At 51.6% G+C, this 17,121-nt stretch overlaps 1 protein-coding gene across 1 annotated transcript; it reads right to left on the reverse strand.

The window, feature by feature from the left end:
- Positions 1-583: 583 nt before the first annotated feature.
- LOC104537482 (importin subunit alpha-5-like) lies at positions 584-6,198 on the reverse strand (the record flags this gene model as incomplete). Its single annotated transcript, XM_010180379.1, has 10 exons — positions 6,163-6,198; positions 5,371-5,505; positions 5,109-5,126; positions 4,777-4,853; positions 4,171-4,439; positions 3,659-3,741; positions 2,482-2,745; positions 1,901-2,134; positions 1,396-1,578; positions 584-733 (listed from the first exon to the last, which is right to left on the reverse strand). Coding segments are annotated over exons 1-10 (1,449 nt in total), but the record flags the coding sequence as incomplete, so codon positions are not given.
- Positions 6,199-17,121: the final 10,923 nt, after the last annotated feature.

Below are 17,121 nucleotides of genomic sequence, written 5' to 3' on the forward strand. Positions count from 1 at the left end.
GTCTCTGCATCTCACACACACAGATCAGCCAAGTCCACAGGCTCAGACACCAGAGGCCAAAGAGGGGCAGAACTCAAATTAAATGGCCTGCAAGACCAAGGCTGGGAGCAAGCACAGCATCTGTGATTCACGGGACTCCTGGAGCTGCTGGTGGGTGTACTATACTCTTTTTCCATGAGTTTATTAGCACGAGGAGGGTCAAGTAATCCAAATGCAACCTGAGCACAGTTATCAGCCAAGTAGGGATGCTTCCATCCATGGTGACAACCTAGCTCAGCTCTGAAGGAGGAAGCTTCTCCACATTTGGTATTCATATCAGCAACTGCAGTACCTCCAGCTGATGCCAGTTCAAATTACAGCAGCAAGATGCTATCGAGGCATCCATTTCTGTTGTGCAACTCATGGGCTGACAACTCTGAGCTTTTATAGAGCTTTAAAAGCAACTGGAATAAGCTGCAAGAAGCACTCTAGTCATGTAGAAGCCTCTTCCAAAAACCCATTTCAGCATCCTTAGAGTCTGAAGCTATTACACGCTGGAATGAAGCACGTATTTACAGATGAGAAACAGCAAGAGCTCACATACCTCACCAGAAAAGTATTTCTCTATGATTTGCAGTGCAGCATGGTAGACCATGTTGTTCTCATGGTTTTGCAAGGCTTCAATTTTCTCCAGGCCGTCGAGCTCTTCCACCAGCAGACACAGCCTGTCCGTCTCTCCCAGCCTCTCAGCTGCCTGCACCATCAGATAAACACAACCCTGCATCAGTAACAGGTCTGAGATGGTCTTTATAGTGCAAGACCCTGGTCTACAAGTCAAAGGACCACAGTCATGCATTTATGGTCCCTACCTGATCCCAGGGATGTGACCACAAATGCATGTTAAACACCAGGCCCTGCTGGGATTACTGGGCAGTGGCTTGGCCACCAACCCACCAAGGCAGCCAAACCCTGCTTGGTCACATCCACACATGGAGAAGCAGCAGGGGTGATCTGCCACCCACTCTTTCATCTGCAAAAGCCGTTTCACTGGTTCAAAGGTGCTACAAAAAAATCAGAGGCACAAATCAGCTGGCAGGGAGCGGAGCCAAAATGCCTCCAAAATGCCTCCAGGATGACTCAACTTCTCTGCAGTTGCATTTCTGCAAGACTTTCACCTCTGTCCAGATTGGCAATTAACAGAGAACCTCGTTTCCTTTCCAGAAGGAGACCAGAGTCACAGGAGGTGAAGAGGAACACTTTGGGAACTTAATCTTGCCAAGACAACCCCAGAGCGTCCAAGAATGAGTTACACAACACAAAGTCTAGCTCTTACTGCTGCAGGAGCTGTTCCAGCCACTCAATGGCTCACACCTTGCTGCTCTTTTGGGAAAGGATGCAAGAAACAGGAGATCTTACCAGGAAGAGATTTGAAATGGTATCCAGGATGACCAGGATTGTTTTGCTGTCTTGGGCTGAGAGCAGGTTGAGCAGAGGTTTGAGGACCCCGGCCTGGAGGAGCTCCACCACCTGCTCCACGGTGCCTCCCATTATGAAGTTGGCCACTGCCCACACAGCTTCTTTCTGAGCTTTGAAGTCTCCCTGGAAGAGCAGCACAGCGAGGGCACCCTGAAGCCTTAGCATCCCTCTAAATCAGTGTGACAAGACAACCACTCCCCTTGTGTTCAGTTTGGCCTGACCCAACTTCACCAGCACTTTGAGTGATGAGTGGGCGCCTGGCAGAGCCACCAAGAGCAGCTCCAAGCTATGCTTTCAGTGTAGCAATAAGTTTGAGCATCCAGGCTGTTCCAAGGACCAACAGCTTTGAGGCAGACTGCTCAGGTGGCTCTTGGGCACACACCGAGTGCTTCACCAATGGGGCATCATGGACCTCATGAACCCCAGCACTGCACCCATCCCTTACCTTCTCAAGCAGCTCCACCAGAGGTGGCAATAACCCATGAGTGATGAGTTGTTGAATCTGCTGGCAAGACCCCGCTGCGATGTTACTGAGCATCCACGCAGCTTCCTTCTGGATAGTCGGCTTCGCGTGCCGCAGGAGGCTGGGCAGGACAGTCAGGGCACCAGCACTGATCACTTCCTGGGTCTGCTGGTCAGTGCCTGTGACTATGTTCCCAACAGCACGGAGAGCTGGAGTCTAGACAGAGATTAAAGGAGATGAGAAGGACCCTTACCTCAAGGGATACAATGCCAGAAAGTCCAGCAAGATGGCTTATCAAGTGCTCGATCCTTCAAGTAAGGAAAGCACTGTGGGTGATTACTGCTGTATCTACAGTCCTCCTATTTCATTCTAAGCAGCTTTGCAGCTTCTATCCAGTCTGCAAGCTGCAACAGAGCAGTGGCTTGGCAAACAAGCAACCAATCCTGCAGTCTGAGGAGACACCAGAGCACACCGGGCACATAGAGCAAGGAGGCATGCCCTCCCTCTCCTGAGATGCTCCTACATTAAGGGACCAGAGGCTGAGTATTACTGATATTTCCTACCAAAATGGTCAACTCTGGGCTGGACAAGAGCTCCACCAGCCTTGGGAGAATCCCTGTATCCACCACAGTTTGGATGCGGTCATTGAAGCCATCGGTCAGATAGGACATGGCCCAGCAGGAGTCAGAAATGATGTCCTTGTCATCATGGAGCAGGAGATAGACGAGCACTGGCAGCATCTTTTTCACAGCATCCGCAGGAGGGTAGGGGTTCTTGTTCCTACAGAGGTTTGAGAGCGTCCATGTGATGTTCCTCAGGAACCCAACCTGAAACACAGGAGAGGTGTAAGACCCTCGCTGCAGTAACAAACTGGGAAGAGGTAGCACCCTGCTTCTGGTCCCTATGGCTCAGAGAAGTTATCCAGTAGCAGCCTTCTTAAGGGCTGAGGCTTATGTGAAGAAGAGAAATAAAACCAGTAAGTGCCTAAGAGTAGATTTACCCTCTGCTTCCCAAATATTAAGTTCCAACAACTTCAGGTCTGATGGCGTGACAAGCTGCAATGACCAAACAAAGGTGCCAGACAGCTTATTTGCTGGGTCCTTGGGACAAGTCACAGAGCACGCTTCAGACAAGAGCAGGAATATTATTAATTTTTAATATTAGCAGCTCATTGTTCTACAATAGGGCAGGATTTGGTCAAGTTGCATCATTCAGACGGTTCATCCCAGTGAGGATGCTCTCAGGAGGGCACAGGAGCTGCATTCAAAGCATCACAGCTACCAAGGTGCGTGTCTCTATGAACTGCTGGTTTGTCACGTTCCTCCTCGCCCAGAGGCTGGGGAAGCAGTAGGAGAGGCACCATTGCAGAAGGGCAGAGATAAGCCACAAATCCAGCAATTCAGGGCTACCTAAAAAGCAGCAGGACAAAGCTTGAAGGGCCATTTCAGCCCTTCCACATGCATACACAACTCTGCCTTGCACCAGTTTCACTTATTCCTAAATTGATATAGTCAAAGCTGGATAGGGAAGACTAAAAGACATCTCATTGACTTGAAAACTGCCTGTTTGGCACCCCAGCTTTGTACAGAGCTGAGTCAGGGTCATTAAAAGCAGTTTAGGACAGGGTCTCATGCAATTGTATAAACAGTTTGATGTGTGTAAGGCAGATGATAGACCACCATACACCCATTACCCAAGTGATTAAGGAGGTGTTAAGTCAAGAAAGTGAAGGTTATTTACTGGAGTTATAGGTGACACCAGAGCCAGCAAGGGAGGAATCACACTGCAGTTGATAAGAACATCTCTATACATAGGGCCATCACCTGTACAGATGAAAGAGAGTTACTGCATTTGCCCAAACAAGACAGCCAACATCAAATAGCAATCAGCCCTGCAGCAACAGGGCACTCACACACCATGAGGGATTTTCAGGTGAAGATTTATCTGGTGACAAGTGCCACCATGGCTAATCAGCCATGACCCATTCCAGTGACCACACTGGCAACTTTGGCCTTGCCAGCAGGATGGAGTCTTGCACTTGGCTTTGGCCAAAATCCTCTTGCAGAGCCAACACAGGGTCTCAGAGGCTGCCAGGCCACATGAAGTGTTCAGGGTTTCAATAGGGGCAGCAGCTTGGACACCAAGCTGCAGGGAGACAGGGCTATCCTGAGGAACACTGGTATTTGTAGCTCCCCAGCAGTGGTTTGGGCAGTGACTCCCTGCACACCCCAGGCCCTGAGAGCTCTCCTTACCAGCAATGTTGCCCAGTGCCCACACAGCCTGCTCACTGATGTGCATGTACGGGGAGGACAGCAGGGAGATGAAGGCCGGGATGGCACCGCCGTCCACCACCGCCTTGGTGTGGTCAGAGGTGCCAGAGGCGATGTTAGTCAGAGCCCAGGCTGCTTCGAACTGCAGAGCAGCGTTGTCAGCGCGGCTCAGGAACTCAACCAGCCTGGGGATGATCCCCAGCTTGATGACCTGGTTGATGGGGGGGTCCTTCTGCCTGGACAGCATCCTCCTGCAAGAGGGGACACCACACAGCCTGCCATGAGAAACCCTGCACGGTGCCATAATAGACCATAACCCTGTGGCCACGTAGAAGGTTGTGGCCGGCAAGTGAAGCAGCATCCATAAGAGATTCTTGATTTCTTGTGGGAGCCAACAGTCTCTGCCCCAGCACAGCAAGGGGGGCAGCGCCAGGAGCAACCACCAAGCCCTTGGTCAGGTCCAACCACACAAGTCCCTGCCCAGGACTGTGGTGGAGCCAAGCAAGGCCCAAAACAGGCAGCAATCAAGGTCCCTCAGGGCACTTGGGGTTATCAGGACCCACACGGCTCCCTCCCAGCACAGCATACCTGGCCGCCTGCGTGGCCTCCAGCTGCAGCTCCTCATTGCTCCCATTCAAGGCTTCCACGATATCGTCCAAGGACAGCTCAGGAATCTGTGTCACAGGGAATGATTCAGAGTCAGACAGCGAGCCTGGGCTCCCTTTGGTTTAATCTCTGCGGTCAATCAGCTTGTCTAGACCCGAGTCAGTCACCACTTCATATCTAAGCAGTGTCTACTCTTTATGCAATGCAGTTTCAAGATGAGGCAGAGGAAGAGAATCCACAAACGCCTTTGAGGCAACTAATCCTTATAATCAAGCACTGGAAGAGTCACTGACACACGGTAATGGGCCTTCAACTTCGTTAATTACCCCTTGCTGTGCAAGGAGCCAGACAGGAGCTTCACCAGCTCCCAGTTCTGGAGCACCAGCCAGTTCTACCTGTGCCATCGAAGGAAGCCACACAGGACAGCACCTCCATGCAAAGTAACACAGAAAAAGCAGCCTGAGACACTCCCCATTGCTGGGCACGGTGATGAGGAATGGCACTGGCTATTTAACCCAGGTCCCTTGAGCTAGCCTACTGCAGATCCTGCCCAGGTGCAGAGCACCCAGTGCTCACCTCACTCTTTTTGTCTTCTCCCGGAGAGACACTCTCATCCAAACTGAACGAAACACTCCTGCGCTTCAGGATCTGCTCATCCTTCTTGGCCTTTCGCAGCTCAACGCTCACCTCCACTCTCTGCCTCCGCAGGGCCTAGAGGGGAGGAGAAGGGCACCACCCCCCCAGTGTCTGCATCACCTGGGTCCCCAGGATGCTCAGCTGTGTCCCTCTGCCCCAAGGAATGAAGGCAGAGAGCCACCATCTGCTCTTGGGTCGCTCCTTGCTATGGGTCAGGGAGTTACAGAGGAGATGGGACAGAGTGAAGCCTCTTTTGGTGCCTTCCAAGGACAAGAGCTGCTGGATGAACCAGCAACCAGTGGCTGTTTTTAAAAATGGGTTCGCTGAACCTGAAAGACAAACCTTCATCTCCTCCACTGACTTAAAGCAAACTGACAGATGCTATGGTCTGACATTCCCTGCCAGCCCTCCTCCACAGGGATATCTGCTGCAGAGAGCTTGGCAGGAGAGGCTGGACCATCTCCCATTCCCAGCTCAGTCACCCACCCAAAACCCACGTCCCCCTTGCCTGTGCCACCATGCTCCTCACAGCCCAGCCAGCTCCACCCCACATCTCAAAAGCTGAGCAGCCCTGCTGGCAGAGCCACCTCCCCACACCTTTGCTACCCCATACAGGTAGATTTGGGGGCAAACACCCTTCAGAAGCCTTCGCATCAGCTCCTGCCACCAGGCAAAGCCCCAGAGGGGCCTCTGTCCAAAGGGGATAGCACAAGGGGGTATAGGGGTACTTACATCTGAGTTCTTGCCCTTGTTCTTGAACTTGCTCATCCTCTCGCTCTGCTTGTCCTTGCCTGGCATCTTGGCAGGTTTGAGAGAGGTTTGCCAGCCAAAAGCCTTCACGTGCTTTTGGGGTTCAGGACAGAGCAGTGTCAGGTCACAGCTGCTCCAGCAACACCCCCCTCCATCCACACAGGGGTCGGGACCCACCATGCTCCCACCAGTGACCTGCCCCACACATTTACTCCCCAGCCTCCCAGCACAGGGGATGCTGGAGATCTCCTGCCCCAAGCAGAGCTCAGCAGGATCCTCCCACCCTGCAGCTGAGCTGAACGCAAGCACAGAGCACCACTTAATACCAGGCTACAGAAATTACAGCTCCTGCTGCTGTCACCCCATAAGGAAGCTGGACACGCCACTTCTCACAGATACAGAAACACCACCTTCCTCTGGTTCTGATCCCAGGGCTTCTGGGGTTACTTGGACACAGAGCCCAAGCCTGGCAAGGCCTCTTGCCTCCAAAAGCATCAGCGTAAGGCCTGGTTTAAGGACAAGCAGCCACAGCCAAGCCTATCCTCTCACCCCACCACACAGCCCAGCTTGGCTTCTTATACCAGCAACCCTCCAGTAGGGCAAACAACAATAAATTAAAGGACTAGAAAGACAAAGTGACATTCAGTGGGGTGACCAAGCAAAGAGTTCTAGAAACCCAGCCACCAGTAAGGATTTCCAGGTAAAAACATTAAATAGGGACAAGTAACAATTATTTCTAACCCTCTCTTAGTAAGAGCTACAGATACACACACAAATAAGACCAAGGGCAAGCCTCCAGAGAGTTCGTGAGGAAAAGCAAGGCTTCCACCCAGCAGAAGTAGAAGCTTCTCCAGAGCAGGCAGACACCACCAAGGGCCCCTAGAGCCAGGCTGTGCAGGAACACAGGGCTGATCACACACAGATGCTGCATCCTCACCTCTCCTCAGGCTTACAGCCAGCACCTAGGGCTCAGAGCAGCCTCCAGGAGCTCCTCTTACTCCAGCTCTCTAAGTTTAAGTTTCTGATGGAGTTTCCTGGGCAGGAGGATCCTCTCTCTCCTTATTTCCTGCCCCATCACCCAAAGCTGGACACCAGCACCATCAGCTCCTTACTGCAACACTGCACCAGCCACCTCTCCCAGCTCCCAGATAAGCTACCTCATAGCCCATAGCCTTAAGTCCTATACTGAAACCTCAAGAACTGCTTCAGCCACCCCTCTCCCTTGTTTTCCCCCCAACAAGGAAACCACAATAACATCCCAAAAGGTCTCTTCATTTTGGGGAAGCTTCCTTCACCTCAGCAGAGGTGCATTGCAACCCCTATGCTGATGCCAGCCAAGCAGCAGCCAGACACCACCCACCACAAGGAAGAACAAAAACACTTACCTCAACTCCCTCTCATACCCCACTACCTCAGACTGACTCTTTTATTGCTCCCATGGAGCCAGCTCCCCTCCATGATTGGCTCTTCCCAGCACAGCCTCCCCATTATCCCCAGCTGTGCCATGGCTATGGCTGCTTTGATGCACCTGGAGGAGGGTGGTGATGATCACAGAATGTGAGGAGTTGGAAGGGACCTGGAAAGCTCCCCCAGTGCAACCCCTGCCACAGCAGGATCACCAGAGCAGTCACACAGGAACATGGCCAGGGCTTTGGGTGTCTGCAGACAAGGAGACTCCACAACCTCTCTGGGCAGCCTGGGCCGTGCGCCATAACCCTCACCCTGACAAAGTTTGGCCTCATCTTCAGCTTGAACCTCCTGTGCTCCAGCTTGGGACCATTGCCCCTTGTCCTGGCATTGGCCATCCCAGAGCAGAGCCTGGCTCCTTCCTCCTGACACTGCCCTTTCCAAATTGATCCCCATGAATGAGGTCAAATGATGGTGATGATGGTGACGATGATGATGGATGGTGATGGTGATGATGATGGTGGATGGTGTTGATGATGATGGTGGATGGTGATACCTTCCCTCCTGAGCTTCCCCCCCTGCCTGGGCCACCCTGCTCCTGTATTATCAGCCCTGTTTTCAGCACAAACCCAGACCACAGCCTCAAACTAGCTGCTATGAAGAAAATTAACTCTATCTCAGCCAAAACCAGCACCCGACAGCACACTACATTTATGCTCTGCTCACTTTGGCCTTGACTGTGGCCAGACCCTCCATGGGAGATGCCAGCCTGCACCCCTATAGTGTCCTGTGACACAGGGGACAGTCTGAGTGCTGCATCCCCATTGCTGTGAGGTGAGGGGGAGCACAGGGGACACGCAGGGTGGGGATGCCCCTATTTTGCCCTGGTAGCTGGGACGTCCTTGCAGGTGGGGATGTGGCCAGGAGAGCAGAGCCTTTGGTCAGCAGGGACCAGGACCATGGAGCCAGGCGGTGGCTGAGGGGAATTGGCCACATGGAGATTGCAAACGGGGTGAGACAGGATTAAGAATCTTGGAGCAGCAGCAGGCACTGAGCTCTGGCTGGTGCAGGTGGGAACCTAGCAGGGCTGCGGCAGGAGATAGCATGGAGAGAACCCCATCAAGAGCTTATCATCTCCATAAGTCCTCTAGATTTTGGCCAGGAGCTGCTAGGCAGCTCTTATCATGCCATGTTGTGTGCCTATCACAGCCTCCATCAGCTTTAGCTCAGAGATCGGTGCCCTAACACCAGCCACACGCCAATGCTTGGGCTCATCCTCCTGCCCGTGCCACTGCTCCGGCCAATGGGGACCGCAGCATCCCTGCCCTCCAAATAACCACTCACAGCGGGGCCTGGCTGCAGCACTGTGGGCAGTTTGGGGGACTCTGAACTGCTGAAGGTTTTGCAAGCCCTCCAAGCCATCACTCTTTTTAGCAAAGCCCCGTAAAACTCACTCCGCACCGCTCTGTGCAGATGGAGAGAGGAGGAGCAGTCTTTGCGAAATGGGCAGGGAAAGCAGCTATTAAGATATTTAATTAAAACCTGATTTTAAATCACCTGACATCTCTTTCTGCGAGGGAGGTGGGTGGTAATGCAGAGTGGGTGCCTGTGCTCACTGCAGGAGGGGGGGAGCGAGGTGGAAGCAGCACCCATCACTGGGGTCTGCACCCTCCGCACCCCAGGAGCACATCCTGGCCCCCGTACCCCACCAGCCATGCACACAGGAGCTGTTTCCAACCGAATTATACGAGTTTCAGGGAACAACTAGTTCCCTCTGCAGCTATTTCCAGCATGGAAATACCTCTGGAAATGCGCTGTGCAACACCCAGGCTGCTTTAAGCCATGGATTCAAACCCCGGGGTCACATCAGTTCTCCCTTTCAAGGCAAATGAAATGCGTTGTACGAAGCTTTGTGCAGAAGACGATGGGGGGAGGATGTTAAGAGAAGACCTTCAGATAAATCTGCTGTTTGTGGGCATTAAAAAGCCAGTTGTGCTAATCCTTGATGCTGTATTTTTAAGCTTCAAGTGCCACCAGTTGCATTATCTTGTTTCTTGGCTGCCTGAGACAGGAAAATTACATTTCAATTGCTTTTTAATTCGACATAATCTGGTGCAAAAGTTAGTGCACACCCTCTAATTTTGTTTCCTGAGCGGTTTGTATCAGCTAATTCCTAATCAGCCAGCGCTAAATCGAAACAGGCCTGGTTCAAGCTGAAATAGATGAGTTCTCGCAACCTTTCCAAGCGATTTAATTAAATTGGCTTAAAATAAGTGGGAGCAGCCTCCTGCATAGGCCAGCCCCTCTCCTTTGCCGGGAGAGCTTCCCTTGCCCAAGGTGCCGCAGGGTACGGATGTACGAGAAGTTTGTGGTTATCCTGGGCTGCTCTTTCCCTCCCTGCCCTTCCCGTCCCCTCTCCACCTGCCAAGCGCAATCAGCCCCGTCCTGCTCAGTCCCCTCTGTCACCGCCAGCGCCGGTCGCTGATGGCATCAGAGGTGGCACCGCGGGCGCTCGGCCCCACGAGAGGCAGAGGATGAGTGGGGCTGGTTTCAACCCGCGCCGAGGACAGATCGATATTTGCCGGACGGGAAAGGGGACAACCGCTGGAGGAAAAAAATAGGGACATTTCGGTTTGCAGCATAATAAGAGGGTATCACAGCTAATGGAGAGGAAAGGAGATAAAACCCTAAATCTACATGACAGTGTCCCCTGAGCTCAGCCTTGTGTGCTCAAGCTGAAAATCCGCATCATGACAGGTATGAAAAGCTGCGGTTCCAGTTTGGAGGTTTTCTTTGTGGCTGCTCTTTCCCGCCCGGGCACTGTGGGTTTGGTCAGACGTGGCTGGGGGCAGATTTGAAAATACTGGTTTTAAACCCTGAGATAAAAGCACTGATTTTTTCCTCCTCTGTTTTTTAAGTGTTTCTCTAATAGGTTTATCTCCTATTTTGTGGAGAAAGGTACCGGTTAGGAAAGATGTTAGCACATGGAGTCTCCACAGCAGGGTTAGATGAGGCAGGAACAGGGCTCCATGGTGGGAGGTTTGATGGCCACAGCAGCTGTTTGGAGCAATCCCTCTGCGAAAGGCAAAGCTCACCTGGCACAGAGCAAGCAAAGGCAGGGACTTCTGCCAACCCCCGACTCAGACAGCGCATTTTCCCTGTCAGCTCTAGTGCAGCCCATTAAGTTAACATCAACGAATTAATTTCACTTATTAGTTACAGGAACACCAAGGAAACGACCGTGTGGGTTGCCGAACCAGCTGCTGAGGTGACTGCCGGTGGATGCAGGGCAATCCCTAAGCATGGCAGGGATGGAGCCTGGAAATTCCTCCTTTTTCAGGTGGGATGCATCCTCTGGGCACACAGTCCTCAGGGGAGCAGTGGTAACTGCAGCCTGCGCTGGATCCTTGCAGGGAGCAGACATCGGGTGGCCGCTGCCCTCCACATTGCGCGCCATGAGGTCCATTTCGGTCCCATTGCTCCTGCAGCAGCCGTGGGTTGGAGGCGAGCTCAGAGCTGTGTTGTGCCAGGCACTAAACATGCACAGAATATGTGACAGCCCTGTCCATTGCAGTCTGTCTAATCAGGACACGCAGAAGGTGGGAGAAGGGATTTATTGTTATCCCTGCCTTACTGCTGAGCCAGCGGCAAAGCCGAGCGCTGCAGCTGGATTTTCCGAGGCTGAAGGTGCAGATTGTTGTTTCCCCTAATTTAGTGCAGCAGCATCAAAAAAAGTGGTCCTGTGTTTCTCCTCTTCCCCTGCTTTTCTTCCCTTCCCTGCTTTTCTTCCCTTCTCTGATTTTCTTCCCCTGCTCCTCCGCAGCCAGGGAGCCATGAGGATGGTTCAGTTCAGACAGCTCACTAGAAGGGAAAGCAACCCATGAAAATAAAGAAAGGATTATGGTTTTCCACCAGTTCACACCAGGGCTCTGCGATGGGGTGGCACCAGCAGGAGGGAAGCCTGTTTTAATGGCAGCTTAATTTCCTCCCACATACCTGGGAATATGGCCCGTTGCAAGTGGGTTTGATAAATACCAACCACTGTAGCTGCTCGCTGCACGGTGGGACATCTCCATTCCCACAATCTCAGCTCAAGTTTGCTAGGAGGTTTTAGTCAGTTGATGAAATTCACTGTTCATGCCTTCTACAAGGTTATATGGGCCAGAAAACGCGTCCCTCTGTGTGGTGTTTTTCAAGGCAAAGCATTCTTCAGGGCCTTTTTCCAGCTGAGAAACGGGATGGCTCACTCAGAAACGTGCTGGGGGAAAAAAAGAAAAGAAATCCACATTGGTATTGTACGACAGATCTGCATTTATTGATAGAGGCCTGGCAGAGCTGGGAATTCCCTGGGAAAGTGGGTAACACCATGAAGTGTGACACCAAGTGCTTATCCCATCAGCGGGACTGGAGTCGGTGGGAGCTGCTACAGAGGAAATCGAGCCCCGGGAAGGCGACAGCGTGGGCTGTGGGAGCCCTTTCCCTCCTGCCCGGTGCAGCTGTTGGCGTCCATGGACAGGCGGTGTAAGCGGATGCCCCAGAAAAACCAGCACAGCCCTGGAGAGCCTGAAACTCCACACCAGGCTGAACGTTGAGCAGCTAATTTTAACTTCTGAGCAGCGTCCTCTCTGCCAGCCACGGAGGGATTAGAGTAACAGTTTTTGAAATTATTTAAAAATAACATCAGACTTAATCAGAGCTCTTTATTAAATCCATTATCCTCTGTCAGTTATGGGACACTGACGTATTCAGCTGCAGAAACTATAATCACCTATGGCCAAAAGTCTTAGAGGAATTTTTTTTTCCCAACAAGGCCCAGTAATAATTATTCTGTTAGTCTCTGAATCTGTAACTTGAGGAACTGAAACAGGGAAACCTGCAGTGAATTTGGGGATGAGGTGCAATGAAGTGATGGAGAAACCTTGGACTTATGGCAAAACCCACAGAATTTTGTATAAACCATGCGTGACCTTGCTCCGTGGCATCTAACGGGAGAAAGGCTAAGGCAGTCTCTGAAGGAGTGGAGTGCCTTGTAAATCATACAGGGAAGAGAAACCCCATGAACACACCAGAAAATCCATATAAATCAGGGAGTCCTGAGCTGCTTTGGATGAGTCACGGATGCCACTTTGCTGCCAGGGACTCCATGTGCAGCTTAATTAGAGGAGATGAGCTTTCCCGTTGGGTTTCCTCGTTGGGGTGGGCTGCCAGACGCTGCTCACCTTGCTCTGGCGCCTCCGATTATCACAGCTGAGGACAGCATTTCAACAGAAATCAGTGGCTTTGTTTAAAATGTGTATTTAGGGGCCTTTGCTTAAAAGGAAATGCTAAGAAGAGGATCCGACATGCATATTCCACCTGATCCTAGGAGCTGAAGATAATTTTTGCTATGCCCTGGGGCGATTTTCGTCTCTGTTTCAACTGCTTCGCATACACACACAGATTGGGCAATGAGCTCTGGGGATGTGGGGGGGCAGTAATTACATCTCACGGTGTAATCTGGTGTAATCTCATCTCCTGCTCCGAGGTCTGTCCTGGCCGAGCCGGTGGGAGCAGCTCCCTCCACACCAGCGCAGCCCCTGGGCAGCACCGTTCAGCTGCTGCGATCCTCCAAGCAGATTTGTTTCAACTGGGGCAGCTTGTATTAGAATATTAAAGATATAAAAACATGTACTCAAACTCTGCTTATCACTCCCAGTGGGGGGGTGATCGGTGCAGGCCATTTTTTGGAGACTGAGGTACACAACTCCCTGGAAGAAAGGGCAAGAAGGGGAGGAGGGATGGCAGAGCTCCCTCCTGCCTGCTCCATTGTGTCTTGTTCTGCTCCTGTGTGTTACAGGCAGAGTGAAGTGACCAGGAGATGCCCACAACATGTGGTATTCCAGCAGATGACCTTCCAAATACGTGTGGTGCAGGTCCTGCTAATGAAGCTGCTGGCTGGCCGCGTTGAGACCCTGGCAATCACAGCCCACGGTGAGGGGCAGGGCTGTGGCTTTACTGGTGTCCTCGCCCAGGGCTGTGGATGGTGGGGCAGTCAGAGATGGGGTGGAAAGAAGCCCTGGGCCTGTGCTGGAAGGGATGGACCCCAGGACAGGGCCGGGATTGAGCTGGGGCTGGTCCAGTCCCACTTCTGGATGCTGGAACACATCCCTGTCCAGGATGAGGTTGTGGCTCCTCATGGTCTGTGGGTAAGCGTAAGGATTTGGGTGGTGGTGGTCCTTGGCTAGAACTAGCCATAGAGCCCTGAGGCTGAAGGCTGGGGCTAGGGGAAGGGTTTTGGCTGTCCCTGACCTCTGTCAGACACATTTGGAGAGCTAATGCAGGAAGGGGTGGGCAGACGTGCTCACTGCTGGTCCCCACTCCCTTCCAGATCCGGGCAGAGACCTCTTTTCTGCCTGTTAACACTCCTCTGCTGTTGGCAGACACCACTAAACCCTGGTGGAGCAGTTGGCTTAGCCCTCCATACAGCTCCCACCCAGGGCAGAGACACAGCAGAGCTCTGAGTCTCTCCATGAGCTCAAGTGGCCAACGTCTGTGCTGCAGATTAAAAATTCTTGACCTTGCCAATGGTCTGCGTGGAGTCAATTGGATGCCACGTGCCAGAGGTTTCAGGGGATTTTATTTCCCCTCTTTTTCCTTTAAAAAAAAACAAACCTTCAGAAGTTTTGAGGCTGTTTGCTTTGCCTCTGTAATTTGGGCCCCTCAGTTCAAGAAGGACAGGGAACTGCTGGAGAGAGTCCAGCGTAGGGCTACAAAGATGATCAAGGGAGTGGAGCATCTCCCTTATGAGGAGCGGCTGAGGGAGCTGGGGCTCTTTAGTTTGCAGAAGAGGAGACTGAGGGGAGACCTCATTCATGTTTATAAATATTTAAAGGGTGAGTGTCACGAGGATGGAGCCAGGCTCTTCTCGGTGACAAACAATGACAGGACAAAGGGTAATGGACACAAACTGGAACACAGGAGGTTCCACTTCAATTGGAGAAGAAACTTCTTCTCAGTGAGGGTGACAGAGCACTGGCCCAGGCTGCCCAGAGAGGTTGTGGAGTCTCCTTCTCTGCAGACATTCAAAACGCGCCTGGACGCCTTCCTGTGTAACCTCATCTGGGTGTTCCTGCTCCGGCAGGGGGATTGGACTGGATGAGCTTTGGAGGTCCCTTCCAATCCCTAACGTTCTGGGATTCTGTAATTCATCACATTAAGGGTGTTACAGTTGGAAAGGCAAGCACTGAAGAATCAGACACCAGAAAGACTTTAACTTTGCTTCCATGTGCATAGAGTTTTTGGTCATACAACTGCACAGACCATCTTCTGCAGGACCACGACTCACTGAGCACCTACTGCCGTTTGGAAGTCCTCGGCATCTTCCCCATCAGCCCCTCCGTGCCTCACGAGCAGCGATCTGTCCTTGTTTGGTTGTGTCCCCGTACAGCCGATACCCCTCCAGCCCTCACAGGAATACACTGAGCCTCCCCAAGCAAGCAACAGACAACAGCTTAGAATGAGGACGCAGCTTTCCTTACAGAACCAGCGTTATTTTTTAAATGACTAATAAATGCAAAAACATCTTGCAGGCTCCTGGGCCATATCTTTACATAACCCTGTGAGCCTTCAGCAGGGCTTTATGATCCAGATCCCATTCTCATAACCACCAGAGACCAGTTTGCTGCTGCTGCTTCTGAAATGCAACCCTGAAAGGCAGCATCTGAACCGTGTTCCTTGTTACTCCAAGGTTTGTCACTACAGCACCAAGGCTGAGGCTCTATGGTGAGCTGCCAAAAGTGACTTTGTGTTGCCTGTTCCTCTTCCTGCCCTCCTCCATTTACAGAGTCTCTTTTTGCAACTGGGAATGGCATTATGGACACCTGGGCTGCTGTGTTTAGCCTGGGATCCCTGGCAGCACTAAGGGGGAGAGACCAGAGCCTCCTTCCACATAGTTCATATTATATGGGCTGAGTGTCCCTTATCTGAAGACCATTTTCCAATCTCAAACATGCTCCCCATCACTCCTTCAGGCAGGAAAGCTGGACTCGGTCTCACTTTAAGATGATGAAGATATCTGTGTCTGAGCAAGAGACTGAGCCCACACGGAAGGCAAACACCCTGCTTAGCAGACAACTCCCTCCCCACGATCCACTGCCCACAGAGCTCACAGTGCAGTGCTCTCAGGACACATCACTGCAGAACACATCTCCTTCATTCGCCAAGAAAACCTTCAAAACCCTCCTTCCCAGATCATGTAATCATCCTAACAGGACGTGGCTGGATGGACCAGCTGCAGCGAACCCAAGCTGTCGCAGCAGGATTTACGGAGTGCGGTGATGTGCTGGAGAACAGCGTGGCCAGGGACGATACAGGACAGGGCCTGCACTGCGGGAACTGCAGTGACATTTTATTAAGCCCAGCAAGAGGCATGCTAGGTACTCAGGAAGCAATTTGGCTGAGTTCTAGCCATTGCTGAGCTGTCCATGGGCTGAGCGAGCTCGTAGCTATTTCAGGTTTGCCATTTTGACCTGGATCACTTCAGGGACAGATCCGATTGCTCCCTTTGCAGCTCATTCCTCCTATGTGGTCAAAACAGACATTTATGCACGTTGCACATGAGTGAACAGGTCAGAACCCACTATTTATTTGATGCATTTCATGTCTTTCTCTAAGGTGTTTTCCTGAGAACTGTTTACAATCTTCATTCACAGATTTAAGGTTTGAAATAATTACCTAAAAAAGCCCAGAAAATATGGCTTGCTCCGGATACATTCCTGAGAAGTTAATCACAGTTCTCAATATCCAAGACTCAAGCCGGCCATGGTTTCTGTGGTATTATTCTGCTCTGACGGGACATGCTGAGCTCTTAAAATCAGATTTTTCAGGGTGCACAGTCAGTTACAAATTCAAGAGGTGGGTGTAACATGAACTCTATAATTTTCACCTCAAAGCAGCCATTTATCTGAATCTTCCTGCTTGGAAACAATATCCCAAGCGTATTCACCCCAAATGCCCCCCATGGCAATACTTGCAGAGTAACCACATCCCAGGCGCTCCAGCTGAGGCAAATACAGCAGAGAAATACCTAAAGGTGCTGCAGAAGCAGTCGTCTTTCAGGGCAGTTCACATCCACCGAAACAAGCAGGGCTGTAACTCGGCAATAGTCTTTATCCTCTCTGCTTGTAGCAAACACACAGAATTTAGTCCTCATAAACACAGGGCCTATAAATGATCTTAAGATGAAATTTCCATCGCCAATGTGGCTGCTCCTGCCGAGGATCCAGTCTGAGGTTCGTCTGCCAAAGATCAGCTCCTGTCACGATGAAATCTGCCAGCCCACCTTGGCAAGAAGGGCACAGCCAAAGATGTGGCTTTGAATGAAGGCTTCAAGAGGTGATCTTCCTATTTCAGTCTCTTGTCCCTATTCTCCAGCAGCTGAGTCCATAAAACACCCTATAAGGAAAGACAAGGAGAGATCCCCATGAAACAAAGCATTATCTGATCTCTCCTGAGGGACCAAAGCTTTCCCAATCAGGATCCCAGCGCTACCCCTGC

The sequence above is a fragment of the Mesitornis unicolor genome, unplaced genomic scaffold, assembly GCF_000695765.1.
Source record: "Mesitornis unicolor isolate BGI_N332 unplaced genomic scaffold, ASM69576v1 scaffold5283, whole genome shotgun sequence".
NCBI lineage: Eukaryota > Metazoa > Chordata > Aves > Mesitornithiformes > Mesitornithidae > Mesitornis > Mesitornis unicolor.